This window comes from Myripristis murdjan, chromosome 6 (genome assembly GCF_902150065.1).
Source record: "Myripristis murdjan chromosome 6, fMyrMur1.1, whole genome shotgun sequence".
In the NCBI taxonomy this organism is placed as follows: Eukaryota; Metazoa; Chordata; class Actinopteri; order Holocentriformes; family Holocentridae; genus Myripristis; species Myripristis murdjan.
In genome coordinates, this window is record NC_043985.1 from 27,743,867 (window position 1) to 27,766,058 (window position 22,192).

The 22,192-nt window shown below is 46.9% G+C and overlaps 1 protein-coding gene across 3 annotated transcripts in view; it reads left to right on the forward strand.

The window, feature by feature from the left end:
- Positions 1 to 22,192, forward strand: part of hipk2 (homeodomain interacting protein kinase 2) — an 83,332-nt gene that overhangs the window by 42,973 nt on the left and 18,167 nt on the right. For all 3 annotated transcript variants that reach the window (XM_030053149.1, XM_030053151.1, XM_030053152.1), the window contains exons 3-7: positions 12,970 to 13,093; positions 14,836 to 14,955; positions 17,499 to 17,585; positions 21,142 to 21,326; positions 21,476 to 21,638. In XM_030053149.1, coding sequence (XP_029909009.1) covers positions 12,970 to 13,093; positions 14,836 to 14,955; positions 17,499 to 17,585; positions 21,142 to 21,326; positions 21,476 to 21,638 — 679 coding nt within the window. The remainder of the gene's footprint in view (positions 1 to 12,969; positions 13,094 to 14,835; positions 14,956 to 17,498; positions 17,586 to 21,141; positions 21,327 to 21,475; positions 21,639 to 22,192) is intronic.

Sequence of the window (22,192 nt, forward strand, 5' to 3'; positions counted from 1 at the left end):
TTAAATGCTGAACATGCCTTTATTGTTGGTTATGGTATAGTGTATAGGGGAAGGGATGAAAATGATCACTCTATACGATGGGGGAGACAAACAATAGTGGGGCATTGCCATTGAGAGGTGATTAACTGGGACTATACTTACAAATGACTGCAGGGCACTGTTGCTTGCCCAAATTAATTACCTGTCATGGTGACTGATAGTTATTGAAGAAATCGCTCACTTTTCATGCCTTCTCTGAGAAAACAGCTCTGACTGTATTTCACCAGGCAGCGGCAGCACAGGCACAAATAGCGATGATTAAAAGCGACATTAATTTCTGTTTGCTCCTGATTTTTATGTGCCTCACTGTCTCTGAGAGATTCTCAGTTTTAGTTTAAAGGGAACCAAAAAAAAAAAAAAAAAAAAAAATGAGAAACTGGATCAGACCCCTGTCGCACATAAATGCGCGTACTCAAGTGTATGTGAACACATTTAATCAGCCATTTGTAATTTGATTGTGCTGGAAATGTGAGACAGAAAGACTCGCAAACACCTATCTCCTGAGCGCAAAATATGTCTCTTTGAGCTGCCAGCCACCCAGCATCGATCCAGCTCTTGTTTTGACATGATCTGTGGCTGGATCTCTCTCAACACCGATCCGAACTATGTGAAAATGTTACGCACGGACCCCCGAAATACTCATACTCTACACATTATCTCCATCCCTCCCATTTATCACCGGCTTGTGATCGGGCTACGAGGCAACAGCTCATTTGTCCAAATTCCTCCGTGAAGCCTTAATAATAATCCTGCTGTTGTTTCTCTTCTTCGACGTGATGACATTTCTAATTCTTGTCAGGGAAGAATGCGGTGTGACGAACGATGTTAGAGCGTCTGATGGCACAGCAGGCAGGCGGCACGCTGGGGCAGACGGAGGGGGACAGGAGTCTGAGGAGGGAAGACGCATGATCGGCAGAGGCTTCACCTTCCCTAAAGGACACTCTGGAGGATGTGTGTGTGTGTGTGTGCTTATACGCTCGCATGCTATGTGATAGCTGTCATATGGCCACGCTTGTATGGTCGTTAATTGTAGCGGAGGGGAGAGCGGTCAGTCATTGTGTTGGATTAAGATCTGACCACATCTGGGTGACAATCTGGATCATCCTCTGTCAGCCTCTCCTATCCGCTCTCTAATTAACCAGCAGCCTGCTGCACTCCAGGGACTCCTGAAACACACACACACACACACACACATGCACACACACACAAAGAGGAAGCAAGAGCACCCCTGTACACAGACAGACAGACACTGAGACAGGCGGAGAGGTAGTCACAGAGATAGAAAGAGCAAGCCTGGGGAATCGTATAGAGGAGGCTTATCCCTGTGTTAAATTTTAGGGAGAGAGAGAGAGAGAGAGAGAGAGAGCTCTTCTATAGGGCCGGTGCAAGGTTTAGTTACAGCTCTCTGCGGTCCTGTAGCTTGTTGTGAGGTAGCGCAGCCCTGGGCGCAGAGAATTCATGTCACACACAGCAGAATTTGATTAGGCAGGAGACGACATTACTGCCCAACCGGGTGGGAGGAAGGAAGAGGGTAGTGAGACGAGGGATGGTGATAGAGAGAGAGGGAGAGAGGGAGAGGGATGAAGGGGGGGATGGGTATAGGTTGGGAAATGTAGTGCATGTATGTGTGTGTGTGTGTGTGTGTGTGTGTGTGTGTGTGTGTGGGATTTATCAATCTGTGTTGCAAATGTCTCCCCCATGTGCTCTTTCCCTCTCCCTAGAAATAAGGAACTAGTCAACCACAGCAGTGTTTATGATTGGAAGTTTGTGTGCAGTGCATGTGTGTGTGTGTGTGTGTGTGTGTGTGTGAACGTATGTGTATGAAGCAGGGACTATTGAATGGCGAGGAGACGTGTCCCATTATGACGGTAGGCCTGTGTCCCCGTGGCTCCAAGCTCCGCTCACAGGCGTCGCATTTCAAATGGCTTCTTGGCGTCTGCCGTTTTTACCACATATCCAATATGCATGGCTTCAGCGGCTGGCTGCAGCGCACTGTGTCCCCTCCTTCCTTCTCTCTCTCTCTCTCTGTCTCTCTGTCTCCCTCGCTCGATCTTTGTCTTAGTCACCCTAAATCTACAGAATGGGAGCTATTGATGTAATCAGACCATGCCTTTCAATGCCTGGGCCCGGACTCTATTCGAATGAATTTTATTGTTCGTTTGAGCGGTGCTGGGCAGGGTTAGGTTATGTTACGTTGGCTGTGGGCTGCAGAGAGCCACATTTGCCAACGAGCAGCCGAGGCAGGATGCCAATCAGCCAGGCAGCACAACATAGAGATAAATAGCAAGAGAGGGAGTGAGACAGACAAGGATGCATGCAGTGAGACAGCCAGTCAGTCAGTCAGTCAGTCAGTCAGTCAGTCAGAAAGCAGATGAGATTCTGTTTGCTTTGGCCTGCTTGCAATTTGCCATTACTGTCATACTGGGCTCTGTCTCTGCGGTGCTGTGATGGCATATTCATGTTGTGATATGATGCCCTGTACGTTTTGCAGCGGTGGACTGCCCTGCCCTGCCCTGCCCTCCCTGTGCCGGCTTGGTCGGCTCGCCTGGCTTTTCTTTTGATTGTATGTCGGCCTCAGATGGAGCCGAGTGAAAGGTTTAAGTCTGGCTGATTGAATCCCTCATACACTCTAATTTGGTGGAGTGATCAAGGCTGCGCTTATAAGCACCCCCCCTGCCATGAGCAGACGCAATCTCATCTGCCTCGCTGACCGGCTGTGGATCTGTCTGTCTGAACACTGTGTCTTGCTGTCTCACTGCATGTTGTGCTCCTCTCATGTCTGTCTGATGTCTAGGTATGGAATAATATATATATATTTTTTTTTCGAGGCAATATCCATATCCAGTATCTTGCCACCCATAACCCATAGGCTCAGCTTTTCAGATAGGCCTCGAAAAAGTGCCACTTTCACAATCAGCCAAATGTTACACTGCAAAAAGTCCAAATCTTACCAAGAATATTTGTCTTATTTCAAGTAAAAATGTCTTATTTCGAGTCAAAATATCTCATTACACTTAAAATAAGACATGATCACCTCAGAAATAACTTGTTTTTAGACGATTTTCACTTGTTTCAAGCTAATTTTCACTTAAAACAAGTGAAAATTAGTTTGAAACAAGAAACAAATTTTGCCAATGAAACAAGTGAAAATCGTCTAAAAACAAGTTATTTCTGAGGTGATCGTGTCTTATTTTAAGTGTAATGAGATATTTTGACTAGAAATAAGACATTTTTACTTGAAATAAGGCAAATAATCTTGGTAAGATTTGGACTTTTTGCAGTGTAACAGTAAATTTGACCAATGCCAGTATTGCTTTTTCAAGCTGACATCACCCAGTATCGATATCTACATCCCTCCTGCCTTCCTCTGTTGTAGTTTTTTTTTTTTTTTCTCTCTCTGTTTTGGCATCAGTCTGACCAGCACGCTGTCACACTGGCTTGCTGGTCAAGCTGGATGATAAAGTAACCCCACCTTGGGATGTGACAATCGCCTTTCTGCATTCCTGCTTTTGTGTTTGACTTCTCTGCCTCCAAGTTGAGCTCTCCTGTGTGACCCGCATGTTTCCTTTGGGCATGTTGACAGAGGAGAGTAGTGACTAACAGAGTCAGAGGGAGCCAAGGCCGTCACGCAGACAGGTCAGCAGCAGGTACGGCGCTCAATGCCGTCCAAGAAACCTGCTCCTTGTGCTCGCTTCTGAGATATTTCCTTTTTTTTTACTGCCCGGTGTGTCTCATCAATTACCTATTTTCATGCGGCTGTTATCATTAATGGACTTAAGTAAAGCCGGATTGAGTCTAGATTTCCATGGAGACAGAAGCCTTGACAGAGCCGAGCTGTAAATGCCTGAGGGTTGGGTCAGTGTCTGGCCACTGACTGGTGGACTGGTATAATACTGTCTGACTGTCAGTCCACTACCCTAATAAGGCAGGAGAGACTCGAGGCTCCCTCTCGGCGTCCCCTGCATCTCCTCTCCAGGCTGCCTCGGCAGACAGCACCATTGTTTGACAGACACCCTTCATTTCCCAATTTTGTCTCAAACCCTTCCTGGCACTGCTCCCTCTGACAGGAGAGGAACAGTGTGTGTGTGTGTGTGTGTGTGTGTGTGTGTGTGGGTTCGGTGTGTGGTGATCAAGAGAGGGCATCCATCTTCCATTGTTGTGCCCGCTGCACCCCTTCCTCTCCCTCGCTGCATCCGTCACCTCCCTTCCCCTCCCCCCCTTCATCTCATCCAACCCCTCCCACCCACGCTGAATGAGGTCTGTCCCTGTGACCCCTGCACTAGGCGACAGGCGGTGGGTGGTGGGGGGTGGGGGGTGCTGCAGGGCGCCAGGGAGAGCCCGCTGGTTTGCAGGTGGAAATGAGATGTATTACTGATAGGATCAGCCGCATGCTGGAGAATAATAATAACCACAGGAAAGAGGTAATTACCAACCGGGAACGATGGAGCGCTGCCTCGCCGTCTGAACGAACGACTGAGCATCTCCATAGCGGCGCTCACTGTTTGGGTAGTGTGGATGTTGGCGTTGCTAATGGAGGCTTTTGAGAGCAGAGGGAGAAGAAGGGAAGAGGGAAAGAGAGAGAGAGAGAGAGAGAGAATGGGTGGGAGGGTGGAAAGGGTAGCACACTGCTGCTTGTCCAAAGGGGGGAGAATTTCTCTGTAGCGGCAAGGGCAACACAATATGTGTTGGATGTTCGGTGTGTTATACTTCAACAATAAATCTGATATGTTATTTAATGCTGCCATGAACACAGCCATTCTGCAAAAATAACCGGTGTTCGGTGACATCGGGTGGTGCCATGTGAGAGAATGTGACATATCCTGTGTGCTAATATTGACCGTGCCATGCTGCGCTGACAGGGCAGCCGGTGCCATGTGTGCTACAGTGACAGGGGTGGCACTCTGCCCGATGAATATTTCATTATATAAAGTGCCTCAAAGAGGAGGAGGCGTGAGGGGAGGGGGGGGGGGGCACGAGAGTGAGATGGAGAGGCTGGGAAAGGAGCGAGCGATGACCTTTGAGCGTGCGAGTGCCGCCCGTGCTGCCCAAATAGCTCGGTTACAGTTTAGAAGCTGCACCTCAGGTAATGTTGAATCAGCACCTGAGCTGCCTGTCACACACACGCGTCACAACAACCAGCCACTGATGCGTTTGAGTTGCTGTAATTATTAATTTTTGTTAACCCTCCTGTTATGTTTGGGGTGAATTTGACCCCAGCCAATGTTTAACGTCTCTAAATAAATGATTAACGTCATTTTTTTTTTTTTTGCTTCATATTTAATGAGTGTTCCTAATGTAATGGGCACTACCGGGTAAAGATGAAATTCACATGATGATATGTTTTCAATGTCCTGTACACACTTTGTAACGCATTGGTTATAAATAACAAAAATATGTACTTAGAAATAATATAAAGCCATTAAAACACCAAAAATTAATATTTATTTCCAGTTTTAGGTCAATCAGTGAGATTTTATGGTGATTTGAATATTTTTCCATTGTCGCCTAATAGGAATACTGGATGTATAAATGGGGGTGGGAGGGAGTTATGTTTTATTTAAAGGGCGATTTAGGTAATCAACAAAGAAACATAAAGTACTTGACATAAACTTTGATAACAATTTTAGTTATAATAATTTTGTGGAAGTTTAAACTGCAGGGATCAAATTGACCCCAAATATAGAAGATGTTCAAAAATGTGAACATAACAGGAGGGTTAAACAGTGGAGTTGGTTCTATTTGTCTGTGAGGCTCTTCCTGTTTCTTGTTCCATAACAAATAACCTTGTCAAGGCTTTTTGCAATGTCATGGCAATCCTGTTTTTCCAGCAGCTGTAATTCTTTCTGAATGTTAGATCATGTTCTAGATTTCTATGAAACATTACCCCCTCCGCGTATTTTTTTTTTCCTTTCCATACGCGTTAGCCTTGGTAACGCACCGCTAGACCTACAGGGAATGCTAATACTTAAACAGGTAAAACAGTGACAGCCTTGTCAGCGATTTCCCCGCGCCTTTTTCTGCGAGAGAGAGAGAGGAAGAGATAGAGAAAGAGAAAGGGAGGCCTGTTTTCAGGACCTTGAACACAAGGAACGTCTCCCCGTCTTACCAAGTGAGAGAATCTTTCCCAAGGTCTCCCTGCTGAAAAAGTTTTCTCTCACCACACACACACACACACACACACACACACACACACACACACACACACACACACACACACACACCTCCCTCCCTCGCACACCTCCATGAAGGCCCTCACTAAATTTAAATGTCATCTATCTGCCCACCTAAATAAGAATTTACTTGATCACTACAACCTATGCCTGGCTTGTGTCCAATGCAGTATTGTGTGGCTGTGTGTGTGTGTGTGTGTCGGATCGGGGTGTGTTCCTGCAGGTGCACGGCAGGGGATGTAACTCCGCACATTGATTTCACAGCCAGCAACCACCATGCAATATACCTGGAAAAGTGTTTTTCTACGGTGCGTCTTCAAAGAGACTGTGGTGGAACCTTTGAGGGCATGAATATGGAGATGAATCTCCTGGGTTGGCATGGGTGTGTGTGTGTGTGTGAGAGTGTGTATGGTGTGTGTGTGTGGGGGGGGGGGTCATTCGCAGCACCGACCAGAGCCTTTTACATTAGGCGATGGCATGGAGCGGGACGGAGAGATGGGAAGGGAGGAGAGTGAAAAAGAGCCAAAGATGGAGGGGAGAAAAGCCCCATAAAAGGCAGCCTCTTTTCTTATGAAGTGCTTTTTCCTGTTCGCACCAGAGAGCTTTCTCTCACCACCGGCACCTCCTCCTCAGACACAACCAGAGTGTTCTCAACACACCCAGCGTAAGATCTTATTTACTCATTTATCTCTACTATAAATGCCACTCTTTGCTTACAGCTGCCCGCCTGGCTCTTGAATATAACTTAGTTACATAAGGGCTCTGTGATGAGGTCTTTTGAACGGAAAGGAAAAAGATCAAACCCATCGCTGTAGACCGGCTGACCTGTGTGCATAAATGTGTGTGTGTGTGTGTGTGTGTGTGTGTGTGTGTGTGTGCGTGTGTAAGTGCTGCGGGGTTCCAGGGATCCGTCAGTCTCCTGTCTGGAGCCAAGCTAAGGGAAGGTCAGCCTGATGGATATATCCTGACATGCACACAGCCTGTGATGTCACGGCCGGGAATAGCAGCTGTGTGTGCATGTGTGCTTGTGTGTGTGTGTGTGTGTGTGTGTGTGTGTGTGTGTGGGCTGGCAGGCCAGCACAGGCATGGTTCAGCAGAGCAGAGGGCGGACAGGCGAGCGGGGAGGGAGCTGTAGCCTGGCCTTGGTGCCCTAGTTTGAGGGGTTGGAAGGGGTTTGGCTGGCAGAGGGGTGGCGAAGGGGGAGGGTGGGGGGGTTGGTGGTGATGGGCAAGGGGTGGTGGGTGGAGGGTGTGGGGGGGGGTGGGGGCAGCCGGAGTGGCAGAAGAAAGGCTCCATTCATGAGTCGTGCCATCTCTGGCTCCCAGGGGGACTGGGGCTCATCAATGACCAGGCCAGCTGGGAGGATGTCAGTGTGCAGACATACTCTCTCTCTCTCCCTCTCTCTCTCCCTATATCCCTCCCTCTGCCTCTCCCTCTCTTTCTCCCTCCATCTCTCTCCTTCTGTCTCTCTTTCCGTCCTTCTTTCTTTTGTCAAGGACCGGCGCTGTCAGAGCCGCTAGCTTGACACTGCGGCCTCTCAGTCGACTGCTGAAGCCCAGAGAAAGCAGTGGGCTGGCTGCTGGTTTGTGAGCCGTCTGTACTTCCCACCACATGTATGGTTGTGCGAGGAGCTGCTCACCACCTCCCTCTGAAAAGCAATGTCTGTGGTAGCCATGCCAGCTGGAGATGGGCTGGGTGGGGTGCAGCTTAAAGGGTGATAAACCGGCGGTGCCAGCTGAATCTGGCGTACCCAGATGGCATATCTGAGCGCCTCTGATGGCTGCTGCAACTTTCCAGGTGATAAGAGCTTAGTTATTCCGTCTTTGACCAACAAGAGAACGATAACCCACCGGCAAAATGGTGATTTTATCCAGGCGTCTGTGTTCGAGTGCCTTTGTCGGGCCTTGCAGTACCGCAGAGCTCTGTTTACTCTAAACAGCGAAACACCAGGATGTGGTGACTCAACACCTGGCTGCGTAGTGTTCTTGTGTCTATTTTTATTTAAAATATCAACACGATGGTATCCCTGCTGATAATAGCTCCGATCACCAGCTTCAAGGAATTACGATGATCATATTTGCATGATTTGTCAATCATTTGTGTTCTAGCGCTAAAGGGAAGGAAAGGAGGACAGGAAAGGAGCAAGGTTTGCGCGCAGAGCAGATGTGTGTGCTGTTTATCACTGCCAGTGAAAGGCCTGCATCAGCAGCAGCTGTGGGGTGTTTTGCATGCGATGGCAGCGGTGCGTTAGTACGGGCAGATTTGCATTTGTGGTTTTATATCATGAGCAGCAGTGTTACTCCCTCTCTCTTCCTTCCTCCTGTGCTTTTTCTCTCTCTCTCTTTCTCTGAACTGGAGGGGCTCTCAGTGAGCGCAGAGGAGAGGCATGAGAACGGCCTGAGAGAGCAAAGCACTGGAGCATAACCCAGGAAGGTCCAGGCTGAAATGGATCCAAGCATAACATCAGCACTAACAGATCTCTCCATCACCCGCAAGGGCAAGGACCATGTGGTCATGACACACACACATACACAGAGTTGCGCAGGCACACACACACACATACACTGCGCCACAGTTAAAAAACCTTGCACTAATTGCACCCTAATTTAAATGGGGTTGTTGAAGTTGCCTGCTATAAAAGCCACACTTCCATGACATCAAACGTGGCACCACGTCAACCGCGGAAAAGAACATTGCGCTTAAGCTCAGCCGTCTGCACAGCTGACAGCCGCGCTTGTTTGTGAGCTGGTATGAATTTCTTACTATGATGCACGATGTTCCAGAGGTGGGGATGGGGGGTGCATGCGGGGTGAAGAGGGGAAAGTGGAAGGTCCCGCGGTTGGAGTGTGCATGTGTCCGCTGGAGTCTGAGCGATCCTGAGGTCCGTTTGATGAAAGCGTTTCCCCCGGCTTTCATCTTCACAATGTGTTCTGATGGGGAGAATTTCCTCGCAGCTCACTGAAAAACAACTTCATATTGTGTGAATAACCTTTTCCTTGTGCAGCCTGCAATTGCTCATACATATTTTCTGTCTCTTAGAGTTGAATGGGCTTTTTTTTTTTTTTTTTTTTTTTTGGAGAGCTCATACTCATGCAAATAAATGGAGGATGTTTTGGTCCTGTTTGTGTATGAAGCCTTTTCTGACGGCAAGAGTGCTGCAAAACTGGTGGGCCGGTATGTCAGTTTTATTATATAACAAGGTGAAACCTGCTAATAATCATAATACTGATGGAGAGCTGTCCTTTCTAAAATATCATCTATTGTCACTGACTGTATCACAGACAGTCTGATAGCTACCATGTGTTCAATGTTCAAGATTAAATGTGAAGATCTAACTAAATAGAGTAGAGAGTATAGTATATATAATAGAGTATATAAAAAAATGTTTTCAAGCAATCTAAGTAGCTTCTGAAGATTTTTTACCTGAACCAGACCCTGTCTCTATCGATTATGGCTGAGCGGTTAATCAAAATATTATCAATACTGCAATGTGGCCAAGTGCACTATCCAAGCTGCATTTTTTTTTTTCAATAAAGGTAAAATATGTGACAAAACACCATTATAAATGAAGTATTGTGGTGCTACAGAGCCTGCACCTACATATTATTTTCTCAAGATGTAAGAAAATATGTTTGTTTAATGCACCCCTCTCCCAAAAATGTCACATCATCATTTTTATTTTTTCAGTGAAAATGAAAAGTATGATGCAAAATTAGCATTCCCACTAGAAAATTACTCAAATCACAATTGCAACAATATCTCAATAATCACAATGTAATTTTTTATTTTTTTTTTTTTTTACTTTATGGATCACTTCTAATATTAACCCTTTATTCTGGTAAAGTGTGTGTGTGTGTGTGTTATCGTGTGTTTGCATTTGCCCTTGTGGATTCCACATCTCATTTGATTGAGTGCATCTCCTGCTGGAGGGAAAAGCAACAAGCCGTCTAGCAGACACACCAATGACACTCTGCACATTTTCCCCCCGTGCCTAGTCCTTTACATTGTGCTTGTGCATGCGCATGTTTATATGTGTGTGTGTGTGTGTGTGTGTGTGTGTGTGTGCAGCCATTATTGTTCCCTCTCCCTCATGCCCAGAGTGAAACCCCAGTCTAACAGGCTGTTGGAGGAGGATTATGCTGACCCCGGGCCCGGTGTCCATCTCACTGCCTTTTCTCTCCTCCCTCCCTTCGAGCTCTTTTCTACCTTCAGCGGTCCACGCTCTGCCTACTGCTATCTCCTCCTAGCAGGCTCCTTTATGCCTCTTTGGCAGCCTCTTGATAGACGTCCCGGCTCATTGTGTGTGAAGGTGTCTTTGTATTGGTGTGTAATGGAGCCCTAAGATACTGTTGCTAGAGTGTTGTCTTGGTGTCTGTTCCACTGCTGCCCCCGAGACCCCAATAACCACCCTCTGTGACAGGAGCTCCTCACCGAGCAGAGCAATGGTCCTCCTCATTTGCTTTATCTACGTGTGTGTCTTTCTCTTTCTCCTTCCCCTTTCCTTCGCTCTTGTTCCAGTCATTTTCCTATGCATTGTCTCTTTGTCTTTGTACAATCGCCTGTGCCCTCGTTCTGCTACCTTCAGTGTCAGAGAGCAGTGGCTAGGGGGGGCAGGGGCTACAGCTGGAAATTTGCTTTTAAGTAGGTGAAGTGTGTGTTCATATCATGTTTATATCATGAGCAGCGATGTTACTCGCTGTCTCTCGCTGTCTCTCGCTTCTTTTTGTGCTTTTCTCTCTCCTGCTTGCTGTTTCTTGTAACTGGAGGGGCTGTCTGTGAGGGCAGAGCAGAGGTTTAGGGAGCCATGAGAACGGCCTGAGAGGGGTAAAGCGCTGGAGCATAACCCAGGAAGGTCCAGGCTGAACGGATCCAAGCATAACATCGGCACTAACAGATCTCAGGACGGCCGGAGCTGCCCTCAGACCGTTCACCCATCACCCCCCCTGCAGGCCTATAAAGTCCTATAGCGCGGCCCCCCTCCTCCTCCCCACGCTGTTTTCCATATTCTCCGTCTCCCTGGTGCCTACAGCTCCGGCGGGCTCGAGGCCAGGTCCTCCCGTTTCTCTCTCTCCCCTCCGCCGAAAACCCCTGCCACAGACTGCCTCGGCTTAGCGGGAAGCTCCAGCCCGGTTGCCATGGTCACAGCAGGCAACGCTGGGAACTCGGCGAGGGGGCGCAAGCGGAACGGGAAACAGAAACTTTCCGAGATCCGCCTGAGGCTTGAGCGATCTGTGTGTGTGTGTGTGTCAGGCCATTAGCACATGTTCGTTACTACTGGTGACTCAGCCTCTGCCGTTTTGATGATGATGAGGATATTCACTTTCTGTAGATTAGGTCAAATTGAGGTCTGCTGACTCGACAGGGACACACTTTGCCTGCTTAAAGGTGTTTTTATTTTAAAGTTGTTAAATAATATAGAGTTTGATATATAGCGAAAAAGGTCCCCCTCTGATGGTAAGAGCCAAAAATAACCCTTATTATTGGCTTTGTTTCCACAGCGCAGAATCTGTGTCCTTGGTTATTTAGAGCCCCATTAGCAGTGTTAGCCGTCTGACAGGACATAAAGTACTTTGAGGTGGTTTGAATGAAATTTGGGAATTGTGTGGGTCCATTGTGGCACCCAAACGGCTCAAACAATATTTGTCTTTTTCATCAAATCGTTGATATTTATCTCTGGTCTGGCTGAACGTCTCTTGGTGTATCAGTGTATCTGTGTGTGTGTGTGTGTGGGTACAACTGGGAAAGATCAGCCTCTGGGAATTGTACTTTGGCATTATTAACTTGAATGTAGTAAAAGCCCAGATGAAGCTGAGCCTACTGCATGCTCTGGAGGATATTTATGTTGGTTTTATTTTTCATGGCATAATTGTTTCCACATTTCTCGGTGGCAGCGAGCCTTTTGGCCCATGTTAATTCAGCTGAACTCTCCAAACATGCCCTCCCGCCTCCCGTCGCAGTCTCCCATGTCTGACTCCCGGAGATGGGACTCCGTGATTGGTGCCCTCGCGTGCTTATCAATCAGCTATCTGCAAGTCGCACACTTTGAAGACGGCCAAAATGAGTGACATGCGAGGGGGAACGGAAAAGAAACGAGGTGTTCACTTCGACTTTAATGAAAATAAATCTCAAGCTCTTTTTCAAGGCCGCATGCAGAGATCAATGTTCAGATAACACATTAGCCCTCAGACATAACAGATTGATTGATTTTCTCAGTGTGGAAAAGAGTGGCACTGTGTGTGTGTGTGTGTGTGGGAGTGTGGGCATACTATATATGTGTGCATGCAAGCAAGTGTGTGTGTATGTGTGTGTGTGTGTGTTGTCTAATTAAATCGTTTCTGCTTTGGAAAGTCGTTAAAGTCTGTGGAAGGCCTCCAACTCCCTCCTACACATGCAGCTTACATACATTCTTACATACATACACACACACACACACACACACACATTTCCTCCTGTGACCTGTGCTTGGTACAGTGTGCTGCTCTCCATGAGCTCAGACCAAGTGTGAAAAGAAGATGAATGCAGCTCCTCATAAGCCTTTTCCAGACATGACCTTGTATTTAAACTGACGATTCAGCCGAGTCACAATTAACTCCAATACTCACCGTGTCCTTGTCGGTCAAAGCAGATTCCCAAGTCGCAGCATTTTACAATAGCAAACTGTAAAACTTTAAAAATAAATAAATAAATAAATCAGGGGTCACATATTGGACTTTTTGTTGTGTGTTATTTACCCACACGGTGTGTTTTTGTCTCTCCACAGGGCTCCGGAGATCATCCTGGGCTTGCCGTTCTGCGAGGCGATAGACATGTGGTCCCTCGGCTGTGTGATCGCTGAGCTCTTCCTGGGGTGGCCCCTCTACCCCGGGGCCTCAGAGTACGACCAGGTAAAGACTGGGGTCCACGTTTACATAAAGCGGGATGACTTCATGCCCATCTGTCGGTCTTTTATAGGACGCAGCCGTCACGCTGCAGCTATGTCCTGTCTGGTTTCTGGAGGTGCACCACATCGCTCCGCTTGTCCCTCCCATAAGAATTCACCATCATCGAAATATAAAAGTTTCACGGCTCCGACCAGTCCAGCCAGGCATGAGATGAATCGCAAACCTCGTAAAAAATGATTCACAGCAAAAAAAAAAAAAGACATGTTTTTTTTTTTTTTTTTTAAAGATAAAAAAGGTGCAAGACCGTGTGCGTCAGAGGTTTTACAGGGAATGAACTCCTAATGATACTGATTTCAGATTTATTGCACGCAGATATAATCTTCTGTGTTGTGTCGTTTTAGTTCTACTCCGGCAGATTTATAGTTCCTAATGCCGTGTTTGATCACGTTTGCGAGCGAGCTGGCACGAGGCCTGGATCAAACTATGCAAGCTCAGCGTGGTAAACATCTCCATGGTAACAGCAACGTCTCTGATTGGTGGAATTTCTTTTTTTTTTTTTTTTTTTTTTGGATTATGGGTAGTGTAGTGCCTCAGGAATAAAAAAAAAAAAAAAAAAAAAACACAGCTTCTTAAAAAAAAAAAATCAGATGGACTTTTGCAGCTTTTGCAGAAGCACAAGGCTCCAGGGATGAAACGGCACGTGTTTTTTTTTATTTGTGCTGTAAACAAAAGACAGTGTTCCTTTTTGTTCTGTTGCTAATTTGACAATTTGACAGGAATGAAGTTCACCAAAATATCAACAGTAAACACACTCTTTGGACTCCTACCAATATTGCTTTTTAAAGTTAATATTGGCCAATACTGATACAGCGCTGCAAACCCTAACAGCTCAGAATAAATTCCCTATGGTGGATATAGGCTTTGATAGTGAACAGTCAATTTTTATAATGGATTTTTACTTTGAAAGCCTTTCTGCTGCATTCTGTGCTCAGACCGCTCACTGATGCGACTGGTCCTCCTGCGTGTTTGAGCCTGCTGGTGTATCGCTCGTGTTTGTGTGGGTGCGCTTCCATGCATCCTCGTGTATGTGCGTTTCTGTGTGTGCATATGCATTTAATGCTTAAGTGAATGCATTTTTTTTTTTTTTGGTGTCTTCTCACTCTGTGAATTTGTATGTTTTAAGGGTGGATAGGGAGGCGGGGGGGGTTCTCCAATTCTCCTGACAGCCGCTGATGATTCTCGTGCAGCCTCCCTGTTTATCTGAACAGATGCCATGGAGCCACTTGTCCAATTAGCGCAGCCCCTGTGCTCCAGAGCAAGACATTGCTGTGTTTCCCTCTCTCTATCAGTCAGATGAGGCTCAGTGGGAAAGCCTTGAGCAAGTTGCGCTCCATTGCAGAACAAGCACGCCTGATTTTTCACAAGCCGAAACTTAGCAAAGTGTCTCATTTACAAGTCTCAAATCAATCCTTGTGTCTTCGACTCTTGAGTTGAGGTCATGTTTGGGTGGCGCGCGCGCATTTTGGTCGGCTAAGCTCAGAGTGTTAATCTCAGCCTAGATTTTCCCGACTGCCAAAAGAGCAGTCCTCTCAAAGTTTTAGTCTTTTATTTTTTCATTCATTCTCAACAGGAAATATTCACAGCACCCAATTAAATGTGGCTTATGCTTCATCCCTGCATATCAGGATGTCATTACATATGAATTTAATAAGTTGAATATGCATTTTTCATCTCCTGTCTTGCAGATCCGGTACATTTCGCAGACGCAGGGCTTGCCTGCGGAGTATCTGTTGAGTGCAGGGACAAAAACCACCAGGTTCTTCAACAGAGACCCCGACTCCACCTACCCTCTCTGGAGACTGAAGGTACGAGTATAATGACATGGATGCACGCACGCACTCCGTCATCTCATCATGATTGTCCTCTGTCGCGTTTTCATTCAAAAACTACCAGGAGTGCGGGTGATATTTCAAGCAAGAGGAAAAAGCCACACCAACTGTAGCCGCCATCAATATCCCAGAGTGTCTCGACACGCCGTGTGAGGCACCAACGGCCCCTTTTTTTGCTGTCTATTAACAAAGTGAGAGGGTAATGAGAGCAAAATAGATCTGTGTGAGAGGATCTGGCAAATGGAAGCCGAGCCCGATGAATCCAGCTCACGGGGCGTCTGCTCAAACCCTCCCACTGTCCTTCTATGTAGGTCACTCAATAAGGAGGCCCGCTCCTTTCGTTTTTTTTTTCCCCTCATTAACTTTGGTTGAACTTTTGTGTGCCATGCGGCGAATCCGCACACATCGTTCTCGACTGTATCGAACACGTCCTACATATACTGATCCATCTCCGTGGGGTATGACTATGTTTATATGCCGTCTGCTCCCCCTGTGTCTGGGATTGATCTCTCTCTTTTTTTTTTTCAGCCACAATGCATTTGTTTTTTAATGTGCGGCAAATGAATCACAGCCACATACCGCACTGACAACAACTGATGTCCCTGTGCACTATTGTTGACCTTCAAATGAAGAAAACACATTGCACGGTAAAAATGCTCTGGAGTCCGACAGCGTCCCGCGGGCTCACGCTCGAGCTGTTGTCAGGTGAAAACCGCCTAATTCCAGTTTTGATGATTTTCATGTTTTCGCTTAATTTGAGGATTACAAAGTCCTCTGTGGAATGATAAAATTTTATGACCCTTGGGCTTATAAAAGCCAGTGAAAACACACCGTGTAATATTTCACGGTGTTAACATGATGTTTTTTTTCCCTTTCCGCTGTTTTCCCCCCTTCTTGCGTGGTTTTGACTGTGTTGTCTACCGCTCCGCCGCATGGATGAAACGGTTCGATGTTTTATGAGTGCGCTGCAACAAATTCCAGCAACTGTCAAGCTGAAGTGGCAGTAAAGTATCGAATCTTGAATCTCGGTCATCAATTTCAGAAGCAGAGCGTTTTCTGGATTCCCGAGCCGTTGACATTTTTGGAGGAGCGCGTTTTTTTTCACCTGACAGCGGCATGTGAGATACATTATTACCTTGCACTTGATGACACCGCCGCTGACACCACTGCCTCATGATTTTGTAGCGTCTTTGGCATGTGGAAAATGTCTAGGCATCCCGACGACTTTTTTTCCATCCGGAGAGACACAGGTTATGAGGGTGCGCGCCGACACTTAGGAAAAAATCAGTCTGTGAGAGTAATTGTGCAGCTTTAATTTGACCTTGCCATGTGTTTCCATGCAACGGCAGCTGTGTTGCCTTTTCTGACTGTAATTAAAAAAATGTTTTTGCATGTGTTTGGTCAGCGGGTTTCCTGAGCTGACACAGATTAGTTTGGTGTTATCTTTTATAAGAGTAAGGGTCTACGTCTGCGCATACTTGCCAAACCTCACGTTTTTTTTTTACCGATGAGACTCCTCATTTTCGGGAGCCTCTCCACCTTTTCCCCCCAGAGTCTAATTTCTCCTGATTTTCTTCCATATTTTGATCAAATTTCAAACTCTGCCTGTCTGCTAAATTTATTATAAATAGGTGCACACAAATCTGAGCCTTATAATATCACTGCTGTTTCCAAATCACAAAATACATCAGACCTCAAATGCAGTCTGCTTCTTATTGGCAGGACTCACCTCCAGTTACTTCTGTCTTCCCTGAAAATGCTATTAGGCAGACTAGACTGCTTCTGTTTTGGCTGGGAGTCGATGACAGTCTCACATTCAAACCAATGTATTTTTTTTTTCTACCAGAGGCTAATTTGATTTAGGCAAAGCAGTGTCATGTTTAAGGTCTGGGTAAGCTACAGGCGGCGGCGTTCGACCCAGGCACATCCTTACATGAGTAAAAAAAAAAAAAAAACATAACTTTGTTTAGCAACCATTTGGCACATGTAAGTGATATTATAATTTCAGAGTAGGGGTTCCTGGCACTACTTCACCTGCTACCAAGGTGCATGGAGAAGAAAGTCTGCAGAGATCAAACCTACAGCAACACTTGGAGCATAAAGAACAATATTGTAATTTCAGTCAGTTGCAGCCATTTGGGAGATGAACCAACACCCACACCCACTATTTTTGGACTGTCAGCGTTGGCAGCTATGCGTACATTCATGTGCCTGTGCATTTTTCCTGCATATGGAACATGTGCATTTGCGCTGATGTGCTTTTTTTGAATACAATTTGAGCTGTATATGCGCTTTATGTTCATCTCATATAGACCGTAAGCCCCCACAGGCGCTCTCCTCCATCTTCCCCGGCTGTTAGACGAGCGTTTGTGTGCTACCCCAGGGTTGCTCAGAGGGCAAGCCGAGTCCTGCTGCACATCAACAACAAGAGGCTGTAATGAGCCAAATGTAAATAGTGTGTTTCCACAGGGGAAGTGTGATGGGATCTGAGAGGAACATCTGCTTCTTGTCTCCCACAGACTCCAGAGGACCACGAGGGCGAAACGGGGATCAAGTCCAAGGAGGCCCGCAAGTACATCTTCAACTGCTTGGATGATATGGCGCAGGTATGCACTTACTGTGTTAAAAAGCAGAGCCTCCCCCCCCCCGCCACAGCTGGGCAGTGAGTGCATTATTTGCTTAGGTTCTGTCACTGGTTGCACTCAGTTTTGCTCACTTCCCCTGATGAGGCTATTGAAGTCCCTGACAAGTCCAGTCAGTCCCATCCAAAGAATTATCTTCCACATATTTTGAAACCTTTTCAGATAGATATCCTGTTGAGGCCTGATCCCCAGGTGCCGAGCAGCTCCGCTCCTATGTGGACTTTTTTCACCGAGAGAAATGAAAGCAGCTGTTCACTGAAGCCCTTCCTCGACTCCCGCTCCTGCTCTTCATTTTGTTTAACCGCTGGCTAATAACTTGCAGACAGACATTTGAGCTGAACATGTGGTCAGCCGGGTTGCCATGTTTGATGTGTACTGTTTGCTTTCTTATTTAAGCGCGAGCGAGTGTTGCGGCCGTGTCCTCACTTTGTGCGCTTCTGCAGTACATGCATGCATGTATAGTGCATGAATACAAAACGCTGTCCTCTCCCTCCCTCTCTCACACACACACATTCTCACACACACACACAGCAGATTCCAGAAGGTTCTACCCAGCAATCCAGTGGGACCCACACTATGTTGTGTTACTGCATGACTCAGCTGGTTAGCCTCTCTCTCTCTGTCTGTGCAGCCCTAGATTTCCACATTAGAACACCTGTGGGAATCTATTTGTTTAGGACATCTTATGTAACCCCAGGAAGTGACTTATATACCTGGCCCTGATGTGGAAAAACACTGCCGCTAAACAGGGTTACGTCTGATGTCACTTTGCCGTGTTACTCAGTGTGCATTCAGCTCTAGCCGTGGTGGGAAAGTTCACATCGAGCCATGACATTTTGATAGGACATGGCTGACAGTGAGAGGATAGCGAGTCTATGTTTTGCTCACCCTCGCTCGGCCAAAATACTAAGTCTGCTCGCTGGCATGCCAGAAGGAATGGAAAATTACAATATTTCCCCCAGGCCCCTAGAATCTCTCGCGGTACTCTGTTGTCATCATGTTCCTTGATCCTACCTCTGATAACGACTCGCCAAAAGATAAGGCAGAGTGTGAATTATGTCCTTTTGGAATATGGAAATCGCGATGCACAACCGGCAGCCCCTTAAAATCATCCGTGTGGACGACCGACACATGTAGTTACTTTAGAGATGGAGACAATTAGGGCTGTCCAGCAGTGCCCAGGGCCGCTGTCGGGCCCGTCTGGCATAACATGCTGTTGGCTTGGACAAGATAGTATCGCTGCCTGGGCTTGCTGAATTTACACTTAATACACACACACACACACACATACACATACACACAGCACAGGGTTTAATGAAACCAACCTGCGCTGGTATAATATCCCCTGGGTCATTTCCGTCTCCTACGCTTCAAGCTCTGTGTCCTGTGTTCTTCTCGCTGTTGCAGCTCGAGTCAGCTTACTATAAAAACACAGAGGGGATATAGCAGAGCTGTCCAGGCTTAATGTGGGAGAAAACTGCCTATTTTGCCCCATCTCTGAATCGAGACCGTATAAACAAGTCAGCATTGTGGACATCTGTCTCCGCGTGTATAATGGATGATATAGCTGAAGGCTCTGAAAGACAGAGGGGCTGGGTGCCAGGAAGAGATAATGAACCTCCTCTCAGTCGTGGGAAATGTGGAGAGGCTTTAGTCACAAGTATATCTAATTTGAGTAAATCAGAGACCAACTCGCTGCAAATGCAAGACCCCGCTAGAGGCCTGCTCTAAATGGGAGGGTGGGCCCGAACCGCTCGGAAATGGATTCACTTTGATCCGCAAACCCTCAATATCTCCGTGGCAGTGTGTTGATAGCGGGGAAGTCGGGGCAGTAGAAAGGAAAAGTGAATTCGAATGATGTTCACCTCGTCACTCCCTCACTTCATACCCAGACTGATTGACTAACCAGTGTTTTCGTCGCTGCTCCACCTATGGAGACGGAGTTTATTTGTATTTCTGCGCTTGTCCTACATTAAGCTGTGTGTCATATAAGCGGGGAGGTCGGCGGTAGCGCTGTGCCGGAGACAGGTCTTCATGCCCGGCTCCGCGTCTCCTGAAGCGTAGCCCAATCTGTCCCACTGCTCGACATCTGCCAGCCCTGCCCTCGCTCCGGAGTGGCATGTCACTGCTCCTCATGACACAGATGTGTCTCCGCAAACAGCCATTGACATGCAAGACACGCAAGGCTCCTTTTCTTTATACTGAGCGCCATTTCTTAAGACGGAATAAATGTCAAATAATGACATTCGGCTCTCGTTGTTACTGAAAAATAAGAAAATTAAATATGTGTAGTTAATGGATTATGATAGAAGTGTTTTTTTTTGTTGTTGTTCCTCTTTGCGCTGCAGCCTGTACACAGTCCAGCTGCTGCAGCACACCTCAGCTGCCTGCTGGCTGCCGCACATTTGCAACCAAACCGTGTAACATTTCCCAAAGTCATCTCTTCCACTAGCAGAGGACAATGTGATTATTTCTCACCTCATTCTGCAGATTATTCCTTTATCACGGCCGGCGGAGATGGCAAGCAGAGAGGAATGGTTACCGAGCCTGAATAACCTGCATAGGGGAAAAAGAGAATTGAATCAGATTTGCGGTGTTGACTGGCAGCACATCTGATAGCCCCTGGAGCAGGCCCACAGATAAGCGCTGCGTCTTTATGAGAAACAGGCCTGCTACCTCTGCATGGCAATCACAATAAACAAGGCTGCCTGTCTGTTGCTACTGTACCTGTCTCTGCCCCAGTGCTGCCACTCTCAAAAAAGTCTGCCTGTTTGCTGAGGGCCAGAATCCCCCGCATCAGGACTGTGCCCCACTTCCTGATTTCCCCAGCCCAAGTCACAACCTAAAAGCAGCTCCAGGCCCCATTCTCAGACCCCAGCCGCCGCCGCCCCCCCGCCCGCAGGCCCCATTCTCAGACCCCCCCCCAAGCCTCAGCATCAGCCCCCGTCCTCACAAATCAATGCTCGCTTGCCATGTAGCTCTCCGTCGGAGCAGAAATCTGCTGCCGTGCCCAGTATTTATCCACAACCTCAGCCGCAATGTTTAATACAGATGAAGCAACAAGATGTTCCAGGGCAGCTTCCCAGAAGTACCTCAGAGAGTATTTAGGTTAAGTTGTCTCACGTCAGCTTTTTTGGACGCGCTCGCAAAATGGTGTCCTTTGTGAAAGTGTTTTTAACAAGTAACCAATGGCAGCGTTTATTGAGTTCTCTTTTTTTTTTTTTTTTGTTTATTTTCACTTCTGGGGAATAGATAAAAATCTCAGTTGAGGCGCCAGGAGATATTTCAAGGGGCGCTATGAATACTAGTGCAAATGTTTATAATGTCACTAAGGTGCAAGGTTATCACTGGGCCCTGTGACACGCGGACTGACACCCTCTGTGGGAACAAACCGAGCGAGCGGAGGTTTTTTCTCCGTCTTCTGCAGAAACACCAGAGACCTTGAATAGTCAATCAGCCGTTTAATAAGCATTTGAAACGATAACAGCGGCGGGCGCCTGTGTTTGCCTTGTGTCCGCAGGTGAACATGACTTCGGATCTGGAGGGGAGCGACATGCTGGCGGAGAAGGCCGACAGGAGAGAGTTCATCGACTTGTTAACCAAGATGCTGACGATCGACGCGGACAAGAGGATCACCCCCATCGAAACCCTCAACCACCCCTTTGTGACGATGTCGCATCTCCTCGATTTCCCCCACAGCACACAGTGCGTGCTCATTCCTTTTGTTGTAAACGTGATTATAATTTCCCACCGTGACGTATTATCACTCCCGTACGGCACAGTCTGTTTCTTTTCTACCTTATTCGCCTCTCAACCCCTCTCCTCTCTCTCCCTCTCTCTCTCTGTGTGTGCAGTGTGAAGTCGTGCTTCCAAAACATGGAGATCTGCAAGCGTCGCGTGAACATGTACGACACCGTCAACCAGAGCAAGACGCCCTTTATCACCCACGTGGCCCCCAGCACCTCCACCAACCTCACCATGACCTTCAACAACCAGCTTAACACTGTGCACAGCCAGGTACAGCCACACTACCGTCATCATTATAAAAGAACCACTGTAAAATAAATAAATAAATAGATGAATGAATGAATGAATATTAGTAGGCAAACCCTCATTTAATTTTTGTGCTACAGTAAAAGCTACAATAAAAGAATAAACATAATTATAATATGCAGAAGACGAGAAACCATGCAGGAGGACCCTCAGAAACAAAGGCACAGATCAAATGATCCACTGGCCCACCTCACAGGAAAAATGTATAAAAGCATATAGGTATATGTATATGCACTGTATATATCCGGGTATGCATGTGAAATACAGTGGATGTTTCGCAGCCGAGGGGAAACTGTGGAAGAAAATATTCAGTATGCAATATATTCATCCAGCAAATCTAACACTGTCTTGTCTAAGTAGCTGAATTTTATTCATCCAGCATCACATTGGCCATCTCCAAGATTCCCCTGTCAGAGTCGCTGGTTGTATGGCTTAGCAGCCTGCGAGGATCTGTTTGTCTTTCTGTTGTTCCTCTCCTTCTATTTTTTTTTTTTTATTCAGTCTGCTCCCCTGCCTGT